This window comes from Oncorhynchus gorbuscha, linkage group LG24, assembly GCF_021184085.1.
Source record: "Oncorhynchus gorbuscha isolate QuinsamMale2020 ecotype Even-year linkage group LG24, OgorEven_v1.0, whole genome shotgun sequence".
NCBI lineage: Eukaryota > Metazoa > Chordata > Actinopteri > Salmoniformes > Salmonidae > Oncorhynchus > Oncorhynchus gorbuscha.
Genome location: NC_060196.1, coordinates 32036341 through 32057590, shown reverse-complemented (window position 1 = coordinate 32057590; position 21250 = coordinate 32036341). Strand labels below are relative to the sequence as shown.

The window sequence follows — 21250 nt, the reverse complement described above, 5'->3', positions numbered from 1 at the left end:
TATTGTTGTGTTGAAATAAAACATGAATGGGATTCTTACTTATACTATTTGATGTCTGTAAATTGATGGCGTATATTTGGGACAGGTACTCTGTACTTGAACTGTATGAAAGCCTGTCATTTGGTCATGTGTGATGATCTGGACCTTGGTTGCACTATGATTGACATCAAAGTGGACCGATGTACTACTTACATCGCATCAATGTATGTCCTCCTCGACCAATGACAAGGTCAGTTTCGTTCATATTCCGTTTATGTCCCGCCTTTCAATCGTCCACTCGTCTTTTTCCGGAAAGAGGAGCCGCAGGGTGACAGTGAGGGTCCTCTATTTCCACAATATATGTCCTCTTTGTTTCTGTATTGTATTTGATAATCCTGTTCACTTGAAGGATTTAGAAATATGGCCTCCTTTTTGTCGCTCATCCCTGCTTTCATGTTATCGGTTGTAATATTTTCTGGCGCGGTAGTCGCACGGGGTGACGTGCTAGAGCTAGGGGACGCGGATTTCGATTACCTGGCAGCGGAGCACGAGACGATGTTAGTGAAATTCTACGCTCCGTGGTGAGAAATGAAAACATTCCCTTATGTCTATATCCATTGTCATTTATAGACGTGCAATGTAATTTAAGGCAAATATGTAAGTACATTATCTACTCTAGGTAACTGTCCAAGACGTGTTCCGTTAGCCGGCTAACTATATTCTTTGTTTCAGCTGTCAAACTCGAGGCAAGTAGCTACTGTATCAATGCAAGCTAGCTAGTAGCATGTTGGCCGCTCTGTGCAAATAGTATCAGAGCTATTATGTTTTCAAAATTGGCAATATGATGTCTTTATAACCCCAATTTGTTAATGGGTTTTACAGGTATAACACATTTATACCCGCGCATATGGTAACATTTGTATTGCCTGTCACTTCATATTCAGTTCCTTGGATTATATCTCCAGTAATCTATTTTATCATTATTTGCTTCGCAGGTGTGGACATTGTAAGAAACTAGCCCCAGATTTTGAGACCGCAGCTAGTCGACTTAAAGGGACAGTGCCACTTGCTAAGGTATGATAAAGCTATCACACCACTTTATCAGAATAGTTACCAATTTATTTTGTTTGCCAATTTGTGGTACAGTTGCTATTTATATAACCCAGGGACATTATATGAAAGGGGCTAATGTACTTTATATATACCCCTTTCCAGTGCACGACACAGTGACGTCGAAGTTCACGCACAGATGCACTCTACTCTTGGCTGCAGTAAGAAAGGCATCGATGTATGCGCCCATGAAACATCCTGGATTTACGTTTTTATTACTTATAAACTAAATCACTTTTCGGGGTTCTCATACGCTTACAATGATGTTTCGATTCTTGCTTGAAAAGTTGCTAAGTTTCTGTTTGGTTTTGATCTTTGCAAAATAACTTGGATGCAGCAGTTGTTTTGCTACATAGGCTGTAGCTAAAGCTAGCCAAAGAGCAATCTTTCTGGTTGAAGTGTTTAAAAAAAAAAGTATAATCCAGTTTATTTGCAATGATGACACTATGATATTAAGCAGGACATTCACGCGAGCCTTAAAATATAATTGTAATCCAAAAGTAGTGTGAAATGCACTCAAATAGAGCCTTTCCCCCAAAAAAGAACTCCAATGTGTTTTTCCACCAACTTGTGCATATCGCCCTCTGCACATCGCCCTCCTGCAGCAATGTTTGAAAACACAGATGGGTCTATTGCCATTGGCATCTCCCTATCGTTTTCTTTCTCCCACTTTTTCTCACTCCTCCTTTGCTTTCTATAATTGTTTTACTCTGACTATCTATCCATTTCTCTCTCTCTACCTCCCCATCCTCTGTATCTCTTCTGTCCATCTCACTCTCTCACCCCTCAGGTGGATTGCACAGCGAGCCCAGACACATGCGGGCGTTTCGGAGTCACAGGGTACCCCACGCTCAAGATATTCAGAAACGGAGAAGACTCCTCGTCCTATGACGGACCACGCTCAGCAGGTGTGTGTGATTTTAAGCGTTATTTAAAGTACACGAATCACGTAGGCCTACTAATGCATTTGTCTGCATACAAACAGATGGGATTGTCCACTACATGAAGAAGCAAGCTGGGCCCAACTCTGTTACCCTGCGCAGCGAAGCAGATGTCGAGGCCTTTGTCAACCACTTCGACGCCAGTGTAGTGGGTACGTCATACTCTAGAAGAGTATAGTTACCTGTTTGTTAACTGAATCTTTGGTTCCCTGAATCTGTACTTTTCACATTGGCCATCATTTAATTGATGTCCACTGCTCTGAAAAGCCTTGTGAGAGGTGAATGCAACATGGTGGAAGCCAACACTGGCAGTGTTGGAAAGGGCTAATGTACTTTCTCTCCATACTTATCTCTCTCCTCCCAGGTTTCTTCTCTGGGCCTGACAGTGCTCAGCTGGCAGAGTTTCTGAAGGCGGCCGGCGTCATGAGGGACCACTTCCGCTTCGCCCACACCATCAACATGACCCTGGGCCTCAAACACAGGGTGGACACTGAGTGAGTGAGTGAGTGAGTGAGTGAGTGAGTGAGTGAGTGAGTGAGTGAGTGAGTGAGTGAGTGAGTGAGTGGTGAGGTGGGTGGGTGGGAGTGGGTGGGTGGGTGGGTGGGAGGAAGGAGTAGAGAGATGGGGAGGGATAGGAAGAGAATGGGAAGAAGTGAGCGTGATAGAGAGTGAGATCAAGATAACCCTGTTGAGGTAAAACGGGTGTCTTAGTGCTGGGCTATGGCAAAATTGTGTACACCCAGGAATGGACTGAAAACACTGCTATAGTGTGACTGTACAAGGTGTGACCAACAGACTGATCAACTACTGTCTTATCGCTCTCCCCTGCGTCTGTCCAGGAGTGTTCTGCTGTTCAGGCCCCCAAGGCTGAGCGGTAAGTTTGAGGAGAGCGTGCTGCGCTTTACAGAGACCATCACTACCCACACACTGCGCCGCTTCATCAGAGACAACATGTAAGACTACTGCTCCCGTCTGTCTACTCTAAATCCATCACCTGAATGTCTGTTACATTAGTGTCTCTCTCTCTCTCTATCATATCACTCTCTCTTTTTCATATCCCCATCTCTCTTTCCCTCTACCTCTACTTGAGTGTCTAACGTTATTGGTCTTCCTGTTTCCTTTTGTCAGTTTCGGAATGTGCCCCCATCTGACCAATGAGAACAGAGATAAGCTGAAGGGGCAGGACTTGTTGACTGCATACTATGATTTGGACTACCTTCGGAACCCCAAAGGCTCCAACTATTGGAGGAACAGGTTGGTACACCTACAATACCACAACACTTTACACCACACTAATATTAGATGACCCACGCTTAATAGCAACTTTCTCTTTTAGTTCAGTTCTGTTTTTAATTTGATACTGAATTCATAGTAGGTATGTTATTATTGTATTGGTTACAATTGTTACACTCATTTTTTTTATGGGATGATATTGAGATACTATTATTACCTTACATGGTCATTGGGCAACGTAAAGTGTGACCAAGTAGTAATGTAGATATGTATTTTGATTTTATCCTACATACAGTACATATAATACCTGAATTCCAAATATTGTACAAGGTGGTATATAAGTATCTTAACATTATTATTAAATGTCGTTCATTTTCTCTTCTCAGAGTGATGAAGGTGGGTTATCAGTTTGCGTCCCAGGGCCTGAGTTTTGCCGTGGCCAATCGCAGGGATTTTGTGGATGAGCTAGAGGAGGAGTTTGGTCTGGGTGCGTCGGACGGAGGAGATCTGCCCTTCGTAACCATCAGAACACAACAGGGCTTCAAGTACACCATGAGGGAGGAGTTCACGTGAGTTACAGACATACTCAGCAAAAAAAAGAAACGTCCCTTTGTCGGGACCCTGTCTTTCAAAGATTATTTGTAAAAATCCAAATAACTTCACAGATCTTCATTGTAAAAGGTTTAAACACTGTTTTCCATGCTTGTTCAATGAACCATAAACAATTAATGAACATGCACCTATGGAACGATCGTTAAGACAATAACAGCTTACAGACGGTAGGCAATTAAGGTCACAGTTATGAAAACTTAGGACACTAAAGAGGCCTTTCTACTGACTCTGAAAAACACCAAAAGAAAGATGCCCAGGGTCCCTGCTCATATGTGTGAACATGCCTTGGGCATGCTGCAAGGAGGCATGAGGACTGCAGATGTGGCCAGGGCAATAAATTGCGATGTCTGTACCGTGAGACACCTAAGACAGCGCTACAGGGAGACAGGACAGACAGCTGATCATCCTCGCAGTGGCAGACCACGTGTAACAACACCTGCACAGGATCGGTACATCTGAACATCACACCTGCGGGACAGGTACAGGATGGCAACAACAACTGCTTGAGTTACACCAGGAACGCACTATCCCTCCATAGGCTAAGAGAGGCTGGACTGAGGGCTTGTAGACCTGTTGTAAAACAGGTCCTTGCCAGACATCACCGGCAACAGCGTCACTTATGGGCACAAACCACCGTCGTTGGACCAGACAGGACTGGCAAAAAGTGCTTTTCACTGACAAGTTGTGGTTTTGTCTCATCAGGAATGATGGTCGGATTTGCGTTTATCGTAGAAGAAATGAGCGTTACACCGAGGCCTGTACTCTGGAACGGGATTGATTTGGAGGTGGAGGGTCAGTCATGGTCTGGGGCGGTGTGTCACAGCATCATCGGACTGAGCTTGTTGTCATTGCAGGCAATCTCAGTGCTGTGCGTTTACAGGGAAGACATCCTCCTCCCTCATGTGGTACCCTTCCTGCAGGCTCATCCTGACATGACCTTCCAGCATGACAATGCCACCAGCCATACTACTCGTTCTGTGCGTGATTTCCTGCAAGACAGGAATATCAGTGTTCTGCCATGGCCAGCGAAGAGCCCGGATCTCAATCCCATTGAGCACGTCTAGGACCTGTTGGATCGGAGGGTGAGGGCTAGGGCCATTCCCCCCAGAAATGTCCGGGAACTTGCAGGTGCCTTGGTGGAAGAGTGGGGTAACATCTCACAGCAAGAACTTGAAAATCTGGTGCAGTCCATGAGGAGGAGATGCACTGCAGTACTTAATGCAGCTGGTGGCCACACCAGATACTGACTGTTACTTCTGATTTTGACCCCCTCCCCCCATTGTTCAGGGACACATTATTCCATTTCTGTTAGTCACATGTCTGTGGAACTTCTTCAGTTTATGTCTCAGTTGTTGAATCTTGTTATGTTCCTACAAATATTTACACATGTTAAGTTTGCTGAAAATAAAGGCAGTTGACAGTGAGAGGACGTTTCTTTTTTTTGCTGAGTTTAGTTGAGGTTCTAAGTCTAACCTTTAAGTTCCACCACGTACAACCCTACTAAGTATGTTTGTTGTTGAACCTATTTAACAGGAGAGATGGGAAGTCCCTTGAAAGATTCCTGGAGGATTACTTTGCTGGACGACTAAAACGTTACATCAAGTCGGAGCCCATCCCTGAGAAAAACAAGGGTCCCGTCAAGGTATCTTTGTTAGTCTATGTGAACGAGTGTCTGTATTTCTGTGTTATTATTCAATACTCAATCACAGTACATTTGTGTTTCTGATTTTGTTGTCGTGACAATTCACATTTATTGTGTGTGTGTGCGCGCCCACTCCCAGGTAGTGGTAGCAGAGTCATTTGAGGAGATTGTGAATGACCCTGAGAAGGACGTGCTGATTGAGTTCTATGCCCCCTGGTGTGGTCACTGTAAGAGCCTGGAGCCCAAGTACAAGGAGTTGGCAGAACAGGTGAGAAAGACTACATGCACAGACTCACCAATGCCACGTTTTAAGTCATTTAAATCTAGAACAGAATATTTTATTTACTGCCACTGTTTACTATTATGGCTTTCCTCAGAACAATTGTATGCATTGAAAATTGTGATTTGTCAGTAAACTAAGGAAAAGAACTAAAGCCAAGTAAACCCGTTTGTTCTCATTGGTTATTTCTCCTGTTTTCTTCTCAGCTCTACTCTGACCCTAATATTGTCATTGCCAAGATGGATGCTACAGCCAATGATGTTCCACAAGGCTTTGATGTGCAAGGGTGAGATACCACACTTTTATCACCTGGTTATCCTTTCCCTTCTATCAGCTCTCGCTTATCTTTCCATTCATTTTCACCCTGTCTCTGGTCATTCATTCATTGTGTTTCTCTCGCTCTCTCGTGTTGTTCTGTAGGTTTCCCACCATCTACTTTGCTCGGGCAGACAAGAAGGACCAACCCAAACGATATGAGGTGAAATCTCCCTTAACTGTTATTTCCATTTTACATAAGCAGACACAAACTAGTCATATACCAGTGTTTCCCCTATATTCATTAAGCAGTGGCGTCCCACCACTCCCCAAAAATATATTTAAAAGATTTATATATATATATATATATAAAAAAATGTTGCATCTATAGATATTTCTGCCGAAACATGCTTTTAAAGGGATAGTGCACGATTTTCGCAATTAATCCCGTTTTGTACTTACTGAGTAAAATAAACTAATGGATACCATTTTTCTGTCTGTGTGCAGTTTGAAGGAAGTTGCTAACTGGCGTTAGCGCAATGACTGAAAGCAATGGCTCGCCCACTAGATTTGCACTGCATATACTGATGTATCAAAGATTATATATGTCGGGTTACAAAGGGAGCTTAAAATGTTTTCCTCTGTAATTCCAGGGTGCCCGTGAAGTGAAGGACTTCATCAAGTACTTGAAGAGAGAAGCCTCGCACATCCCCGTTGTCAGCGGCGTGAGAGAAGACTTGTGAACAGAAGTTAGGCGATGGCAGGGGTGTATGATGGGAAATGTAGCTTGAGACCCCTTGAATTGCGATTGTGGATACGCTGTTCCTGAAGAGTCACAACTTCTGCTGAGATTCTTTATTTCTGATGAAATAACACTCCAGAAACTCTACCCACAAAGTTTTTTCCCCCTTGAAACAACAGATTTGAATGAAATCCAAGTTACATGTTTGACTCTCCAGGAACAGAGCCCCTTGTAATTGATCAGGAGGAGGAATAGCATTTCTACAGAAGAAGAGAAACAATGAGTGAGGACTGCCAGCTTCTAATGTCAAGTGACCTGGAAGAGAGATGAGGCTGATTTTCTTGTCATAAGACTGAACCAAACCTTCCCAATTTCCATTCGTATAAAGGCTAAATCAAAATGTACATCAACGGCATGAACTCACCAAGGATCAGTGTGTTGCAGGTTTGTCATGCATCAAATACCGTGAGATTAATATATGCTGTATAATGATACTGTAATAACATCTATTTCTATATAGATCTTGACTTATTGTCTCTCCTCTATCTCAGAACCATCCGTCTTCCTTACCATCATAAGCCGTACCATCCATTCCACCAATGATGCTTGCTTGTGTAAAATACTCTGAAATGGCTCCATATTTCCTAGTTCAAAAAAAAAACGTTCAGACGGGTATAAATACCCGCTGGTCTTTTTATATGTGCACTTGAGCTACTGAGTTGGTGTCATTCCAGACAGCACCAACCAACCACTTCACTCCTGATCTATCTGACTGCATACAAAACCCAAAACATCCCAACCTATTCTTCTTCTTTTTTTTGTCCATGCCAATATCAAATTAACCATATTGGAAATACCGTAAAGGCAATATTCAGATTGGCAAAAATTACAAGTAGCCACCATGGTGTTCTTGAAAACAAATGTTTGCACCCTATGTTTTTGAATATTCAGGTTTCTATTTATGTTTCTATCATTATATGCCATTTTGCCAGGGATTTTTAGAGCAACTAACTTCTGAAAGGCCTATACGATGTTTGGATGTGGCTATGAAGGACAGGTGTGTGTGTGTGTGTGTGTGTGTGTGTGTGTGTGTGTGTGTGTGTGTGTGTGTGTGTGTGTGTGTGTGTGTGTGTGTGTGTGTGTAGTCATATTTATTGAATAGAGTATACAGGAAGCAACATACTTTGTACATAATGTGTGAAAACAAAGGATATTTGCTATCTTAATTGTCTCTTTTTGGACAGGGCCTTATAATTTATTGATGTACATGTTGCTAGAGTTTTGCACACAGAGGACCCATTATCCTTACAGTATATTTATTTTTGATCTGCTAAGAAATTGAGATATGTCTTTGGCGTTTTCTCACTTAAACGATTCTGGTACCATTTTTTAAAAATCGGTCTTTGTTGTTTCTTTGACTTTCTTTTGGAAAACAATCAGACAATAGTCTACTGTTGTACAACGTAGTAACACAGTTACCATACTTCTTACATCAGTGAATTCATATTTTGTTTTCTGGACACAGTGCAGCGTTCCCCAACTGGCGAGCCCCCCCCAAAAAATATATATATATTTAAACAAACATGTTTTTTTGTGTTGGACATAGTCATTGTCGGACATACTCTGAACAAAAATATAAACACGACATGTAAAGTGTTGGTCCCATGTTTCATGAGTTGAAATAAAAGATCCCGGAAATGTTCCATACGCACAAAAGCTTATTTCGCTCAAATTTTGTATTTCTCCTTTGCCAAGATAATCCATCCACCTGACAGGTGTCATATTAAGAAGCTGATTAAACAGCATGATCATTACACAGGTGCACCTTGTGCTTTGGACAATAAAGGCAACTCTAAAATGTGCAGTTTTGTCACACAACGCAATGCCACTGATGTTGCAAGTTGAAGGAGCGTGCAATTGGAATACTGACTGAAGGAATGTCCACCAGGCTGTTGCCAGATAATTTAATGTTCATTTCTCTACAATAAGCCACCTCCAAAGTCGTTTTAGAACATTTGGCTTTCTGTCTAACTGGCCTCACAACCGCAGACCACGTGTATGGCGTTGTGTGGGCAAGTGGTTTGCTGATGTCAACATTGTGAACAAAGTGTCCCATGCTGGTGGTGTGATTATGGTATGGGCATGCATAATCTACAGACAACGAACACAATTGAATACAATTGCATTTTATCAATGGCAATTTGAATGCACAAAATACCATGACGAGATCCTGAGGCCCATGTTTTAAGGTATCTTTGACCAACAGATGCATATCTGTATTCCAATTCATGTGAAATCCATAGATTAGGGCCTAGTGAATTTATTTCAGTTGACTGATTTCCTCATATGAACTGTAACTCAGTAAAATCAATGAAATTGTTGCATGTTGCGTTTATATTTTTGTTCAGTATAAAAACTAATAACACTAGGAAATAAGCTCAAAGTGATTTTAATTTGAAGAAATCTGTTCCGAAGTGTTCCCACACATTATAGAGAGACGTGATCGTATAGAAATGTAAGGAAGGTCTGAAATGATTGTTTTAGAAAAATATATGTTTGGGCTTCTTGCGGTCAATTTGCAGTCAACAAATTATTTGTAATTATGTTCCGCTCCAGAAAAAATGACTTGCTTCTGAATCTAGTTGACCCCTGCATTAGTAGGGCGGCGCACAATTGGCCCAGCGTCGTCCGGTTTAGGCCGCCATTGTAAATAAGAATTTGTTCTTAACTGACTTGCCTAGTTAAATAAAGGTAAAATAAATACAACATAGTGGTTTGGTATTGTCATTATATCATTTTTTCCCCTTCAATAAAACAAGAAGGGAAACATCCTGTAATACAGGTATCCTTGAATTTCAGAAAAGGTCTGGCCAATATTGGATTACTGTATATGGAGTTGCTTGGTTTTGTACAGGGCAATGAATATATGGTACATGGTGTGTCTCACAATCCTGTTGCGTTTACCCCGGTTCCCCAACTGGTGGAAGTCACAGTACGTTATGATTTGCTCGAAGGTTATTGGTTAACACACTGGAAGAAATCCGCCCCGCATCTGGATCTTCTTCCTCTTGTGCTACCCAGAAGGTTCCAGGCCGTTGTCCCACACACACTGTCACGATGATGGGCCAACAGGTTCTCGTGCTGAGTAAGTTGATAGAAAAACCATAAGAAACGAGAAATGTAACATCTTAACTTTGATTTCGGTGGAAATCTGACGCATTTGGATGTTTTTGTCGTTTGTAATATCCAAGCGGCCAGTACCGGCTACACAGGTAGCCAGCAACAAAGCATGTGCTTCTGCTTCCTTGCCGACCACTGACAGTGCTAGCTAGCGTTAGCAAGGTATTTAGCTAGTAGGTTAACTTGCTCTTTGTATGACTTTCTTGGCCGTAACGTTACAAAAACCTATCTGGCTGGTTACAGTACATTTTACACAACCGCTAACGTTTAAGTGCTCAACTAAAATGTCCATTCTCAAGAATACAATTTGCAATGACGTTACACATTGACAATAATTGGGGCTAAAAACACGGGAGTCCTGCCCATCTTTTCGGCAACATTAGTGAAACTCAAAGTTTGACTCAAATCACTGCAATTTGAACCTGGTCGTCGGAGCTTCCAGGCATGTCAACATCAGACAGCTCCTGCATGTCAGTAACATGTCAGATGATTTAAGCCAGCTTTGGTGCTGTATTTGTGTGTCGTTCAGTAACCATGTATCTGTTAGCTGCGAGGCATATTATTACAGTGTAAAATGTCAGCCTTCCAAAATGCGAGACATCCATAATCCACACACGATACGCCTAGCTAGCTATTGTATGATGTAGGTAGGTAGCTAGTGAGCTACATATGTGGGACCTTAATTTGTACATGGAAATCAAAAGGTGTAGAACAAACGTAGACTGGTTGGATCATAGAGGTAACTAGACTAATTGCTGTAATGATGTTTTGGTCGGCTGTGTTTTTGCAGCAATATTTTACACAATATAGTATTAACTCCGTTCTCATGTTCCCTACAGGCCAGAATATGAAGAGGGAGTCTGGACGGAAGGTTCAGACCGGAAATATCAGTGCAGCCAAGGTGAGGTCCCATTAGTTAGTGTCTTCCACTGTACTTGGTTGAATTAACATGGTTTCTAGCTATGTTATTTCAACATAATTGTATGTTTAATTGCTGACTATGGGGCCCAGTACTAGGGCTGGGATGATACCAGTATCGTGATAATTGCTAGCATGGGGGGGGCATGAAGCAGTCTAAACTTCTTTTGGAAAGCAGCCCTAATGTTGGAAACGAACATGTTGTCATCTAGAGTCACATTTATTTTCCAAGCTATAGCACACATTATTTTACATACAGCGGGTGTTTAAGGACCAAAGAGTCTGCTTTTTAATTTTTGCCATGGAAAAAATATTGCGATACTGGTATCTTCACATCCCTACCCATTACATTGCTTCTGTAGCTCAATTGATGAGGAATGTAGGATAGCTATGATGCATTGCTTGTTGACACTATATAGATAAACCTTTTTTCGTGTGTGTGTTGTAGACGATCGCAGACGTCATCAGAACATGCCTGGGACCAAGGGCCATGATGAAAGTGAGCTATAGGTTTATTTTTATCCTCAGGTTTTTGTCACGGTTTTGCTTGAAACATACTTTATGGTAGCACTTGAATTGGGGAAACCATAACATGCTTTGTGTGTAGATGCTTTTGGACCCCATGGGTGGGATTGTGATGACCAACGATGGCAACGCTATCCTGAGAGAGGTGAGAAGAGCACACTTGCTATGATTCCCAATACGTCTACTTCCATGCAGAAAATGTTCAGTGCCCCAGTACAAAGCCCACCTCCTTCCCCCTGTCTCTGCTTCCACAGATCCAGGTCCAGCACCCGGCTGCCAAGTCCATGATTGAGATCAGCCGCACTCAGGACGAGGAGGTGGGAGACGGCACCACCTCTGTCATCATCCTGGGTGAGTCACCACATGCCCAATACTGTGAATAAATACACTGCACCATCAGGTCTATTCTCATAGTAGTAGTACACTAGTAATCCAATCCAGCCTATTCTTCATGTATTACTCCTGTGTCTCAACCAGGCCAACAATTTAGTGGTTTTACGGGCAAGGCCTTTTAAAAAAAACATTTTTTAAAAACATTTATTTAACTAGGCAAATCTGTTCAGAAAAAAATGGTGTTTAAAATGCCGGTCTACACTGGCCAAACCCGGGTGATGTTGGGCCAATTGCAGACCTGCCAACATGCACGCGTTTTGCGTACCAAATACGCAATTATCTGTCCACGTGCGAGATCCGAGTTAAAAGTATGCAGAAATGAATAGGGCCTGATTGATATTATTTAAAAAAAACATTTTAAAAATGTACATTTCAACTCTGCATCCCATTAGTTGTGTTTTCCACGCAACCTGATAGACCGTTCCTGCTAATAGTATGTTGGAACATTTATAGCCTGCTGCCGTGTGCGCATTGCTGCGCTTATAATGTGAAGAAATAATAGGTTATCAACATTTTAATATAGAAATTCTGATCTGTTGCATCAGCCTCATTGCTTTTAAAATGTTTTTTTGATGTATGGTAGTAGTATTCATTTGGGGTCTTATCATCCCACAGCTGTCCCAGAACGTCTGTTTGGAATGTTTCTTTCTTGTACAGAACGACAAGCTGACCCATAGAATAGGTCAACTTATGTAATATGTGAGATAGTAGATTGACATAGGTTAGTGCTTTTGCTGTTTGTTACTCATCTTGTTAGCTGACAAAGTAAACATGGACAGATCTAACGTCTTCAATATGTGCCTTGGAATTCCGTAAGGATGCACGCGCCGTTGCATCCCCAATGTTTCTTACATCACTAGTAGTCTACTTCGGAGCTGCGATGCCTGTGAAAAGGACCTGATCACGTGACGGGCATTGACTAATAAGAATATAAATATCTGAGAGAGCCATGTGAGTGAGGGGTGCTTTGGAGCAGGGCGATTGGCATCTGGGAGAAGGGAATTTGTATTATTATATTCAGCCCAAGGGCACAACAGCCACTTTGGCCGCAAGGCGGGGATTTTTTTTAGGGGGCGTTTCGGCCACAGAAGGGGGCATCGACAGCCATGGCCGGTGAGACATCCATACATTTTGTGCATCTCTAGCGGGTGAGATGCTGTCCGTGTCAGAGCAGTTCTTGGAGCAGCAGATGCACCCGACGGTTGTCATCAGCGCCTACAGACATGCCCTGGATGATATGCTCAACCTGCTCAAAGATATCAGGTACTGTTCCAGCCTCTACTGCCCACCCCCACACACACAACCTTTTAATCCTTAAGGGCTGAATTCTAACTTGACATCTGTATAACTTCACTTCTTATGCAAATCTGTGATTGCCATTCATCTGTGATTTTTATATGAAGAGATTTGGCCCAAATACTTTTTCTGGTCACTGCATGTTTCATGTCAAACAGTGATCCACTTTCAAAATGCAAGATATGTTTTAGACCTGCATTTTAAGGTGAAAGCAGCCATTGTCATCTTACTTCTCTGGAGTCCAGAGCAAGCAGGTTACGGCAGAGTTGTATTTTTTTTTTAAATTTTACTAGGCAAGTCAGTTTTGAACATATTCTTATTCTTTATTTTCAATGACGACCTAGGAACAGTGGGTTAACTGCCTGTTCAAGGGCAGAACGACAGATTTTGTACCTTGTCAGCTCGGGGATTTGAACTTGCAACCTTTCGGTTACTAGTCCAATGCTCTAACCACTAGGCTACCCTGCCGTCCCACATCTGTAGGATCGGCTGGAAAGCATGGTCTGTCTGCGGCCTTTTTCTTCCTCACAAATATTGTAACATATTCTGGTAAATGTATTACATCTTCATCCCATAAGTATTGAAGGCAGTGCGACGTTACAGCTATGTTATCTTTAGACAGATAGCCAGTTGCCACCCAAACTTGGCCTAGATCTGTCTGAAGTATGAAAATGATCAGTGAATCGCCAGAAAGCCTATTCTGGCAAAGATGCATTGCTTTGCCAGAATAGTTTTACTTTTTATTTATTTAAACGTACTTTGTTTTTGCCAGCAAAAACTGGAGAAAACGAAACCAGTGCTTTCTGGTCATTAACCTGGATATGCATGCCCGCCTTTGTGTGCCAAATGCTGATGACTGGTCAAGAGTCGAGACACTTTTTGGTTCTTGAGGCACAGATGAGATGTTTTTGAGACAGGCCTACAGTATTGTACCAAATTATTTTGTTAGTAACCAGATCGAATAGGCAAATGTATAAATATACAATACAAATGGTATCTGTAGACTATTAAATTGTGGGGAAAATATGTATTTTTCCCATTCAGTTTTAACCCCCCCACAAAAACCTTCTTGTGACCCCCAGTTTGAGAACCATTGTTTTAGGTGGCAACCGCTTTCACACTCATAACATTTGTTTAACAACTCTCTTCTCCTCCTCCCAGCATCCCAGTGGACGTGAGTGACAGGGAGATGATGCTGAAGATCATCAACTCTGCCATCAACACCAAGGCTCTGAGCCGCTGGTCTGACATGGCCTGCAGAATTGCCCTGGACGCCGTCAAAACTGTGGAGATGGAGGAGAACGGACGCAAGGAGATCGACATAAAGAAGTACGCCAAAGTAGAAAAGGTAATGGTCAAAGTGTCTTTTTTTAAATGTTTGTTTTCCTGTGCAGTCCAAGTTCTGCTTCATCCTTTGTGTTAATGTGTTTGTCCAGGTTCCCGGTGGGATCATCGAGGACTCGTGTGTGCTCAGAGGTGTGATGGTAAACAAGGATGTGACCCACCCGCGCATGCGCAGGATGATCAAGGATCCCCGTATTGTGCTGTTGGACTGCTCCCTGGAGTACAAGAAGGGAGAGAGCCAGACTGATATTGAGATCACTCGTGAGGAGGACTTTGCCCGCATCCTGCAGATGGAGGAGGAGTACATCCAGCAGATCTGTGAAGACATCATCCGCCTCAAGCCAGACCTCATCTTCACAGAGAAGGGCATCTCGGGTATCCCACGCTGCTTCAAAATGCATTGTTCTTGTTAAGGCCTATGTCTGATGCAACTGACTTTTTTTTTTTTTTTACCACAACTATATTTTGCCTCTTCAGACTTGGCTCAGCACTACCTAATGAAGGCTAACATCACGGCTATTCGCCGTGTAAGAAAGACTGACAACAATCGGATCGCCAGGTAAGCCAATTGAAAGCAATTATCGCAAACAAAAACATGTTTAAATTTCACCGTTTTGCTCTGTGTCATGTTACTATGTACATAGCTAGCGAATGACCGAGCACTTTCATTGCGTATTGGTTTATTTCGGCTTCTTTAACAGGGTGTATAGTCTTCACAACTACTGCTCTAACCTATTTCCTTGTTATCCCTTAGGGCGTGTGGCGCACGCATTGCCAGCCGTACGGACGAGCTGCGCGAAGGGGACGTGGGCCTGGGGGCGGGCTTGTTTGAGATCAAGAAGATTGGAGACGAGTACTTTGCCTTCGTCACAGAGTGCAAAGACCCTAAAGCCTGCACCATCCTGCTGAGAGGAGCCAGCAAGGAAATCCTGGCGGTGAGAATCTGAGAATAAAGCTTTCAAAATAATATGCTCTTTGTATTGTGCAACAATCACTAAGTGCTAAAAGAAAGGGATGATAATGTAAAGAGTGACGTTCATGGGATGAGTCTCTGCTTCCTCCACTCCCCTCCTAGAACTTGTTTTTTTTGGTAAGTCACAAGTTACCAGCGCAAAGATGACTAAATGAGGTTTTATTTGTGTTCTGAAATCTTTCTCTTTCCCCCATTTACGTCTCTCTCCCAGGAGGTGGAGCGTAACCTGCAGGATGCCATGCAGGTGACCCGCAATGTGCTGCTGGAGCCCAGCCTGCTGCCTGGCGGTGGCGCTGCCGAGATGGCTGTGTCCCAGCGGCTGATGGAGCTCTCCAAGACCCTCACTGGCGTGGAGCAGTGGCCCTACCGTGCCCTGGCCCAGGCCCTGGAGGTCATCCCCCGCACCCTCATCCAGAACTGTGGCGCCTCCACCATCCGTGTGCTCACCTCCCTCAGGGTAAGAGAGCGACAGAGACTGAGTCAAAGGTAGAACCTCATACCATCTCGGAGGAAGACCGATGGGAGCGTGTGTGCGCAAGCGTGAGAGCGGGTGTGAAAGGGAGATGGAGGTTTTACTGTACATTATAGTGGCCTTTTCACTGAGATCCATCCCCACTCCAGGCCAAGCACACCCAGAAGGGCAGTGTGTCGTGGGGGGTGAATGGAGAGACTGGCACCCTGGCTGACATGATCTCCCTGGGCATCTGGGAGCCACTGGCCGTCAAGGCCCAGACCTACAAGACTGCAGTAGAGGTGAGACTTCCAACCACCTGCTCAATACAATGTTGAGGGCATTGATGCGCTACACAAGTGTTCATTAGTTACAGTGCCTTCAGAAAGTATTCACACCCCTTTACTTTTTCCACATTTTTTTTTTGCAACCTAAATTTAAAATGGATTAAATTGAGATTTTGTCTCTGGCCTACACAAAATACCCCGTAATGTTAAAGTGGAATGTTTTTAGTCATTTCTACAAAAAAAAAAAAATGAAAATCTGAAATGTCTTGAGGCAATGAGTATTCAACCCCTTTGTTATGGCAAGCCTAAATAAGTTCAGGAGTAAAAAAAATCTTAACAAGCGCCATAATAAGTTGCATGGCAATACTAGCATTTAACATGATTTTTGAATAACTACTTCATCTCTGTACCCCACACATAGAATTATCTGTAAGGTCCCTCAACTTAGCAATGAATTTCAAACAGATTCAACTACCAAGACGGGAGGTTTCCCAATGCCTCACAGAGGGCACCTCAAATCAAATGTTGGTTGCGTAAACATATTTTGTAGGTGCAGTGACATGCTTGTTTCTAGCTCCAACAGTGCAGTAATAACTAACATAACTATATATATGAAATATCAGAATGAGCAATGTCCGAAATAAATATATATTTATATGATGGTGTGTGTATAGACATTATGGACAGTATATGAATAGAAAAAGTGTGTACAGTAGTAGTTTTATAGGATGAGCCTTGACTAGAATACACCTATTGGTTGATGGGTATAAAATAAAAAGCAGACATTGAATATCCCTTTTGAGCATGGCGAAATTATTAATTACACTTTGGATGGTATATCAACACACCCAGGCACTACAAAGATACAGGCGTCCTTCCTACCTCAGTTGCCTTAGAGGAAGGAAACCGTTCAAGGATTTGAGGCCAATAGTGACTTTTTAAAACAGTTAGTGTTTAAAGGCTGTAATAGGAGAACTGAAGATGTATCAACATGCATTAAAAGTAAAACTGCAGAGAAATTAGTTTTATGTCCTAATACAAAGGGTTATGTTTGTGGAAAATCCAACACAACACAAGAGTACCACTCTTCATATTTTCAAGCATGGTGGTGGCTGCATCATGTTATGGGTATGCTTGTTATTGGCGAGGACTACAGTTTATTTTTATCCTAAAAAAAATAAGTAATTAGAGCTAAGCACAGGCAGAATCCTGGTTGTCTGCTCTCCAACAAACACTGGGAGACAAATTCACCTTTCAGCAGGACAATAACTTAAACACAAGGCCAAATATAAACTGAGTGAACAAAACATTAAGAACACCTGCGATTTTCCGTGACATCGCTTTCACCTGGTCAGTCTACGATCCCTTATTGATGTATCTTGTTAAATTCATTTCAATTAGTGTAGATGAAGGGGAGGACACGGGTTAAAGATATTTTTAAGCCTTCAGAAAGATTGTATGTGTGCCGTTGAGGGTCAATGGGAAAGACAAAATATTTAAGTGCCTTTTCAACGGGGTATGGTAGTAGGTGCGAGGTGCATCGGTTTGTGTCAAACTGCAACACTGCTGGGTTTTTCACACTCAACAGTTTCCCATGTGTATCAAGAATGGTCCACCACCCAAAGGACATCCCGCCAACTTAACTCAACTGGGATGCATCGTAGTCAACACAGGCCCACATCCCTGTGGAACGCTTTTGACACCTTGTACAGTCCATTCCTCGATGAATTGAGGCTGTTTTGAGGGCAATGGGGGGGGGTGCCACTTGTGGTTATGAAGGTGTTCTTAATGTTTTTTACGCTGGAGTTGCTTACCAAGATGACATTGAATGTTTCTGAGGGCCTAGTAACAGTTTTGACTTAAATTGGTGTAAAAATGTATGGCTAGACTTGAAAATGGCTGTCTTGCAATGATCCAAAACCAACTTGAGGGAGTGTGAAGAATAAAAAAAATAATTTTAAAAAGTGCAAATATTGTACAATCCAGGTGTGCAAAGCTCTTAGACTTACCCAGAAAGACTCACAGCTGTAATCGCTGCCAAATGTGATTCTAACATGTGTAAATGTGCTAAAATATCTAAACATGTTGTCATTATGGGGTGAGATTTTGAATTTGGGTTGTAACAATGTGTAAGTCAAGGGGGTATGAATACTTTCTGTACATATTGTTTGGCTATGCAGTTTTACTCCCTTGGGCTCATTCTTTCTCTCTCCAGACAGCCATCTTGTTGCTGCGCATCGACGACATCGTCTCTGGACATAAGAAGAAGGGAGATGAGCACACAGGAGGAGGACAGGGCGCCGAGTAGAGGGGTAGAAGGATTGGGAACAAAGAGGAGGAAGAGGGTAATGGAGGAATAGGCAGTCTGAGCTATTTCTTGTTGTTGCATTGTTGAAAGAACCTGCAAGTAAGCATTTTGTTGGACGGTGTATACCATGTGTATCCTGTACATATGATTAATAACTTAACAGCACTGTTTTATAAACCTCTCACTCAGATATGACATTTGTTATGGTCACTAAGCAGACTGGGATAGGGTTGTTGCATGTATTACATACTGTATGAATGTACTGGATTTGGTACCAAGGAACTCAAGTTTAGTTTGGTTTGTTTGTGTGTGGTGTGTTTGTGCAGTATTTATAGCAGTAAGTGTAAGATGTGACTTAATATGTTCTCCTGGGATCAAGGTTTACCTCGGTTAGTCTCACGAGGCATTTCTTTGTTTGGAAGAGCTCCTTCGTGACTTGAGTTGAATAACGGTTGCCAATGGATGGTGACCAAATCATGTGACGAAGTCATTTGAATGAACTACTAAAGCATTGTGATCCTATCGAAAAATCGACCTTGCAAATTATTTATAGCCTGCAATGTCTACCTCTGAAGGTCATTTTTAAATTTTGCATTATATGGATTGGATAGTCTTGCATTTCAATGAGTGAGTGCTTTTTTTCTGCAAGAAATAGTTGGAGTTACGGTGTCTCTGGTTCTGAATCCTGTTACTCCACCAGACCATTACCCTTTGCCTGGGGCGGTTACCTGTGATCGAATCAACCTCAATAAAAGTGGATACAAATGACACAGGCCTATGTTTGTTTCATTCACTTTGACGCCCATGATGTGTGTTTGATTATGATTCTCACCACTTTTGTTAACAATGTAGCTTAGCCTATGGTGAAATGTTTCATTAATTGCTAAGGTGGCATTACATTTGCTGCATCGTGAAATCCAGAGTACTTAAGTAAAAAATACTTTAAAGTCCTACTTAAGTAGATCTTTTTGGGGCTATATGTACTTTACTATTTTTTTTGTTGTTGACAACATCGACTTCACTACATTCCTAAAGAATGTACTTTTACTCCATACATATTCCCTGACACGCAAAAGTACTTACATTTTGAATGCTTAGCAGGACAGAATATGGTCCAATTCTCACACTTATCAAGAGCTCATCCCTACTTCCTCTGATCTGGCGGATTCACAAAATCAAAAAATGGATTTAAGAAAAATCTAAAATATTAGGATGAGCAATGTCAGTGGCATTGACTAAAATACAGTATATACATATGAGATGAGTAAAGCAGTATTTAAACATTATTAAAGTGACTAGTGGGTGCTGTAGATGTTGTGGAGGGCAGGCAGTGTGCCCCCAGTGATGCGTTGGGCAGACTACACAACCCACTGGAGAGTCCTGCGGTTGCGGGCGGTGCAGTTGCCGTACCAGGCGGTAATACAGCCCGACAGGATGCGCTGTTGCGCCGCCTTCACCACACTGCGTGGACCGTTTCAGATCGTCAGTGATGTGTACGTCGGAACTTGAAGCTTTCCACCTTCTCCACTGCAGTCCTGTCAATGTGGATGGGGGCGTGCTCCCTCTGCTGTCCACGAGCAGTCCACGATCCACGATCAGCTCCTTTGTTTTGTTGACATTGAGTGATGAGAATGTATTTTCCTGGCATCACTCAACCAGGGCTCTCCTCCCTGTAGTTTCTCGTCACTGGTAATCAGGCATACTATAGTGTCTTTTGCAAACTTGATTGAGTTGGAGGCGTGCGTGGCCACGCAGTCATGGGTAAACGGAGTACAGAAGGCGGCTGAGCACGCAGCCTTGTGGGGTCCCTGTGTTGAGGATCAGCGAAGTGGAGATATTGTTTCCTACCTTCAACACCTGGGGGCGGCCTGTCAGGAAGTCCAGGACCTGGTTGCACAGGGCGGGGTTCAGGCCCAGGGCCCCGAGCTTAATGATGATGAGCTTGGATTTCACTATGGTGTTGAATGCTGCGCTATAGTCAATGAACAGCATTCTTACATAGGTATCCCTCTTGTCCAGATGGGATAGGGCAGTGCGGTGGCGATTGCATTGTCTGTGGATCTATTGGGGCGGTAAGCAAATTTAAGTAGGTCTAGGATGTAAGGTAGAGGTGATATGATCCTTAACTAGCCTCCCAAAGCACTTAATGATGACGGAAGTGAGTGCTACAGGGCGATAGTAAATTAGTTCAGTTGCCTTTGCTTTCTTGGGTACAGTGGTAGAACAATGGTAGACATCTTGAAGCAAGTGGGGACAGCAGACTGGGATAGGGAGAGTCAGTAAACAGCTGGTCTGTGCATGCTCTGAGGATGCAGCTTGGGTTGTACGTCGGACACGGAGAAGGAGAGCCCGCAGTCCTTGGTAGCGAGCCATGTCGGTGGCACTGTTTTATCCTCAAAGCGGAGAAGAAGGTGTCGGGAAGCTAGACATCAGTGTCCACTTAACACAAATGCTTAATTTGTAAATTATGTCTTGAGTGTTGGAGTGTGCCCCTGACTATCTGTAAAATAAATTTTAAAAACGAGAATTGTGCCTATTGGTTTGCCTAATATAAGGAATTTGAAATTATTCATACTTTTTTGGGTTCGATCCCCGGGACCACCCATACGTAGAATGTATGCACACATGACTGTAAGTCGCTTTGGATAAAAGCGTCTGCTAAATGGCATATATTATTATTATTATTACTTTGATACTTAAGTATATTTTAGCAATTACATTTACTTTTGATACTTAAGTATATTTAAAACCAAATACTTTTAGACTTTTGCTCAAGTATTT

General features: G+C 42.6%; 2 protein-coding genes across 2 annotated transcripts; both read left to right on the top strand.

Moving 5' to 3' along the window:
• The first annotated feature begins 282 nt into the window (after positions 1–282).
• Positions 283–8510, top strand: LOC124013068 (protein disulfide-isomerase A3-like). The gene is made up of 13 exons (XM_046327212.1): positions 283–560; positions 975–1053; positions 1880–1997; positions 2075–2182; positions 2395–2524; positions 2870–2983; positions 3159–3284; positions 3650–3832; positions 5409–5517; positions 5657–5785; positions 6004–6083; positions 6218–6275; positions 6706–8510. The coding sequence occupies exons 1-13, from the start codon at positions 400–402 to the stop codon at positions 6793–6795; spliced, it is 1485 nt and encodes a 494-aa protein (XP_046183168.1). The 5' UTR covers positions 283–399; the 3' UTR covers positions 6796–8510.
• Positions 8511–9814: 1304 nt separating this feature from the next.
• LOC124013113 (T-complex protein 1 subunit gamma) lies at positions 9815–19237 on the top strand. Its single transcript, XM_046327279.1, has 13 exons — positions 9815–9939; positions 10814–10875; positions 11341–11391; positions 11500–11562; positions 11672–11768; positions 12956–13073; positions 14268–14454; positions 14543–14825; positions 14928–15009; positions 15205–15385; positions 15635–15880; positions 16045–16176; positions 18377–19237. The coding sequence occupies exons 1-13, from the start codon at positions 9912–9914 to the stop codon at positions 18467–18469; spliced, it is 1623 nt and encodes a 540-aa protein (XP_046183235.1). The 5' UTR covers positions 9815–9911; the 3' UTR covers positions 18470–19237.
• Positions 19238–21250: the final 2013 nt, after the last annotated feature.

What these genes read in the sequence shown, in the direction of transcription:
- LOC124013068 (XM_046327212.1), top strand. Translation starts at nt 400, where the DNA reads ATGGCCTCCTTTTTGTCGCTCATCCCTGCTTTCATGTTATCGGTTGTA. An exon ending in CGCTTCATCAGAGACAACAT is followed by an intron (nt 2,984 to 3,158) that starts GTAAGACTACTG and finishes TCCTTTTGTCAG; the next exon opens with TTTCGGAATGTGCCCCCATC. An exon ending in ACCAACCCAAACGATATGAG is followed by an intron (nt 6,276 to 6,705) that starts GTGAAATCTCCC and finishes CTGTAATTCCAG; the next exon opens with GGTGCCCGTGAAGTGAAGGA.
- LOC124013113 (XM_046327279.1), top strand. Translation starts at nt 9,912, where the DNA reads ATGATGGGCCAACAGGTTCTCGTGCTGA. An exon ending in CCAACAGGTTCTCGTGCTGA is followed by an intron (nt 9,940 to 10,813) that starts GTAAGTTGATAG and finishes TGTTCCCTACAG; the next exon opens with GCCAGAATATGAAGAGGGAG. An exon ending in AGTACGCCAAAGTAGAAAAG is followed by an intron (nt 14,455 to 14,542) that starts GTAATGGTCAAA and finishes GTGTTTGTCCAG; the next exon opens with GTTCCCGGTGGGATCATCGA.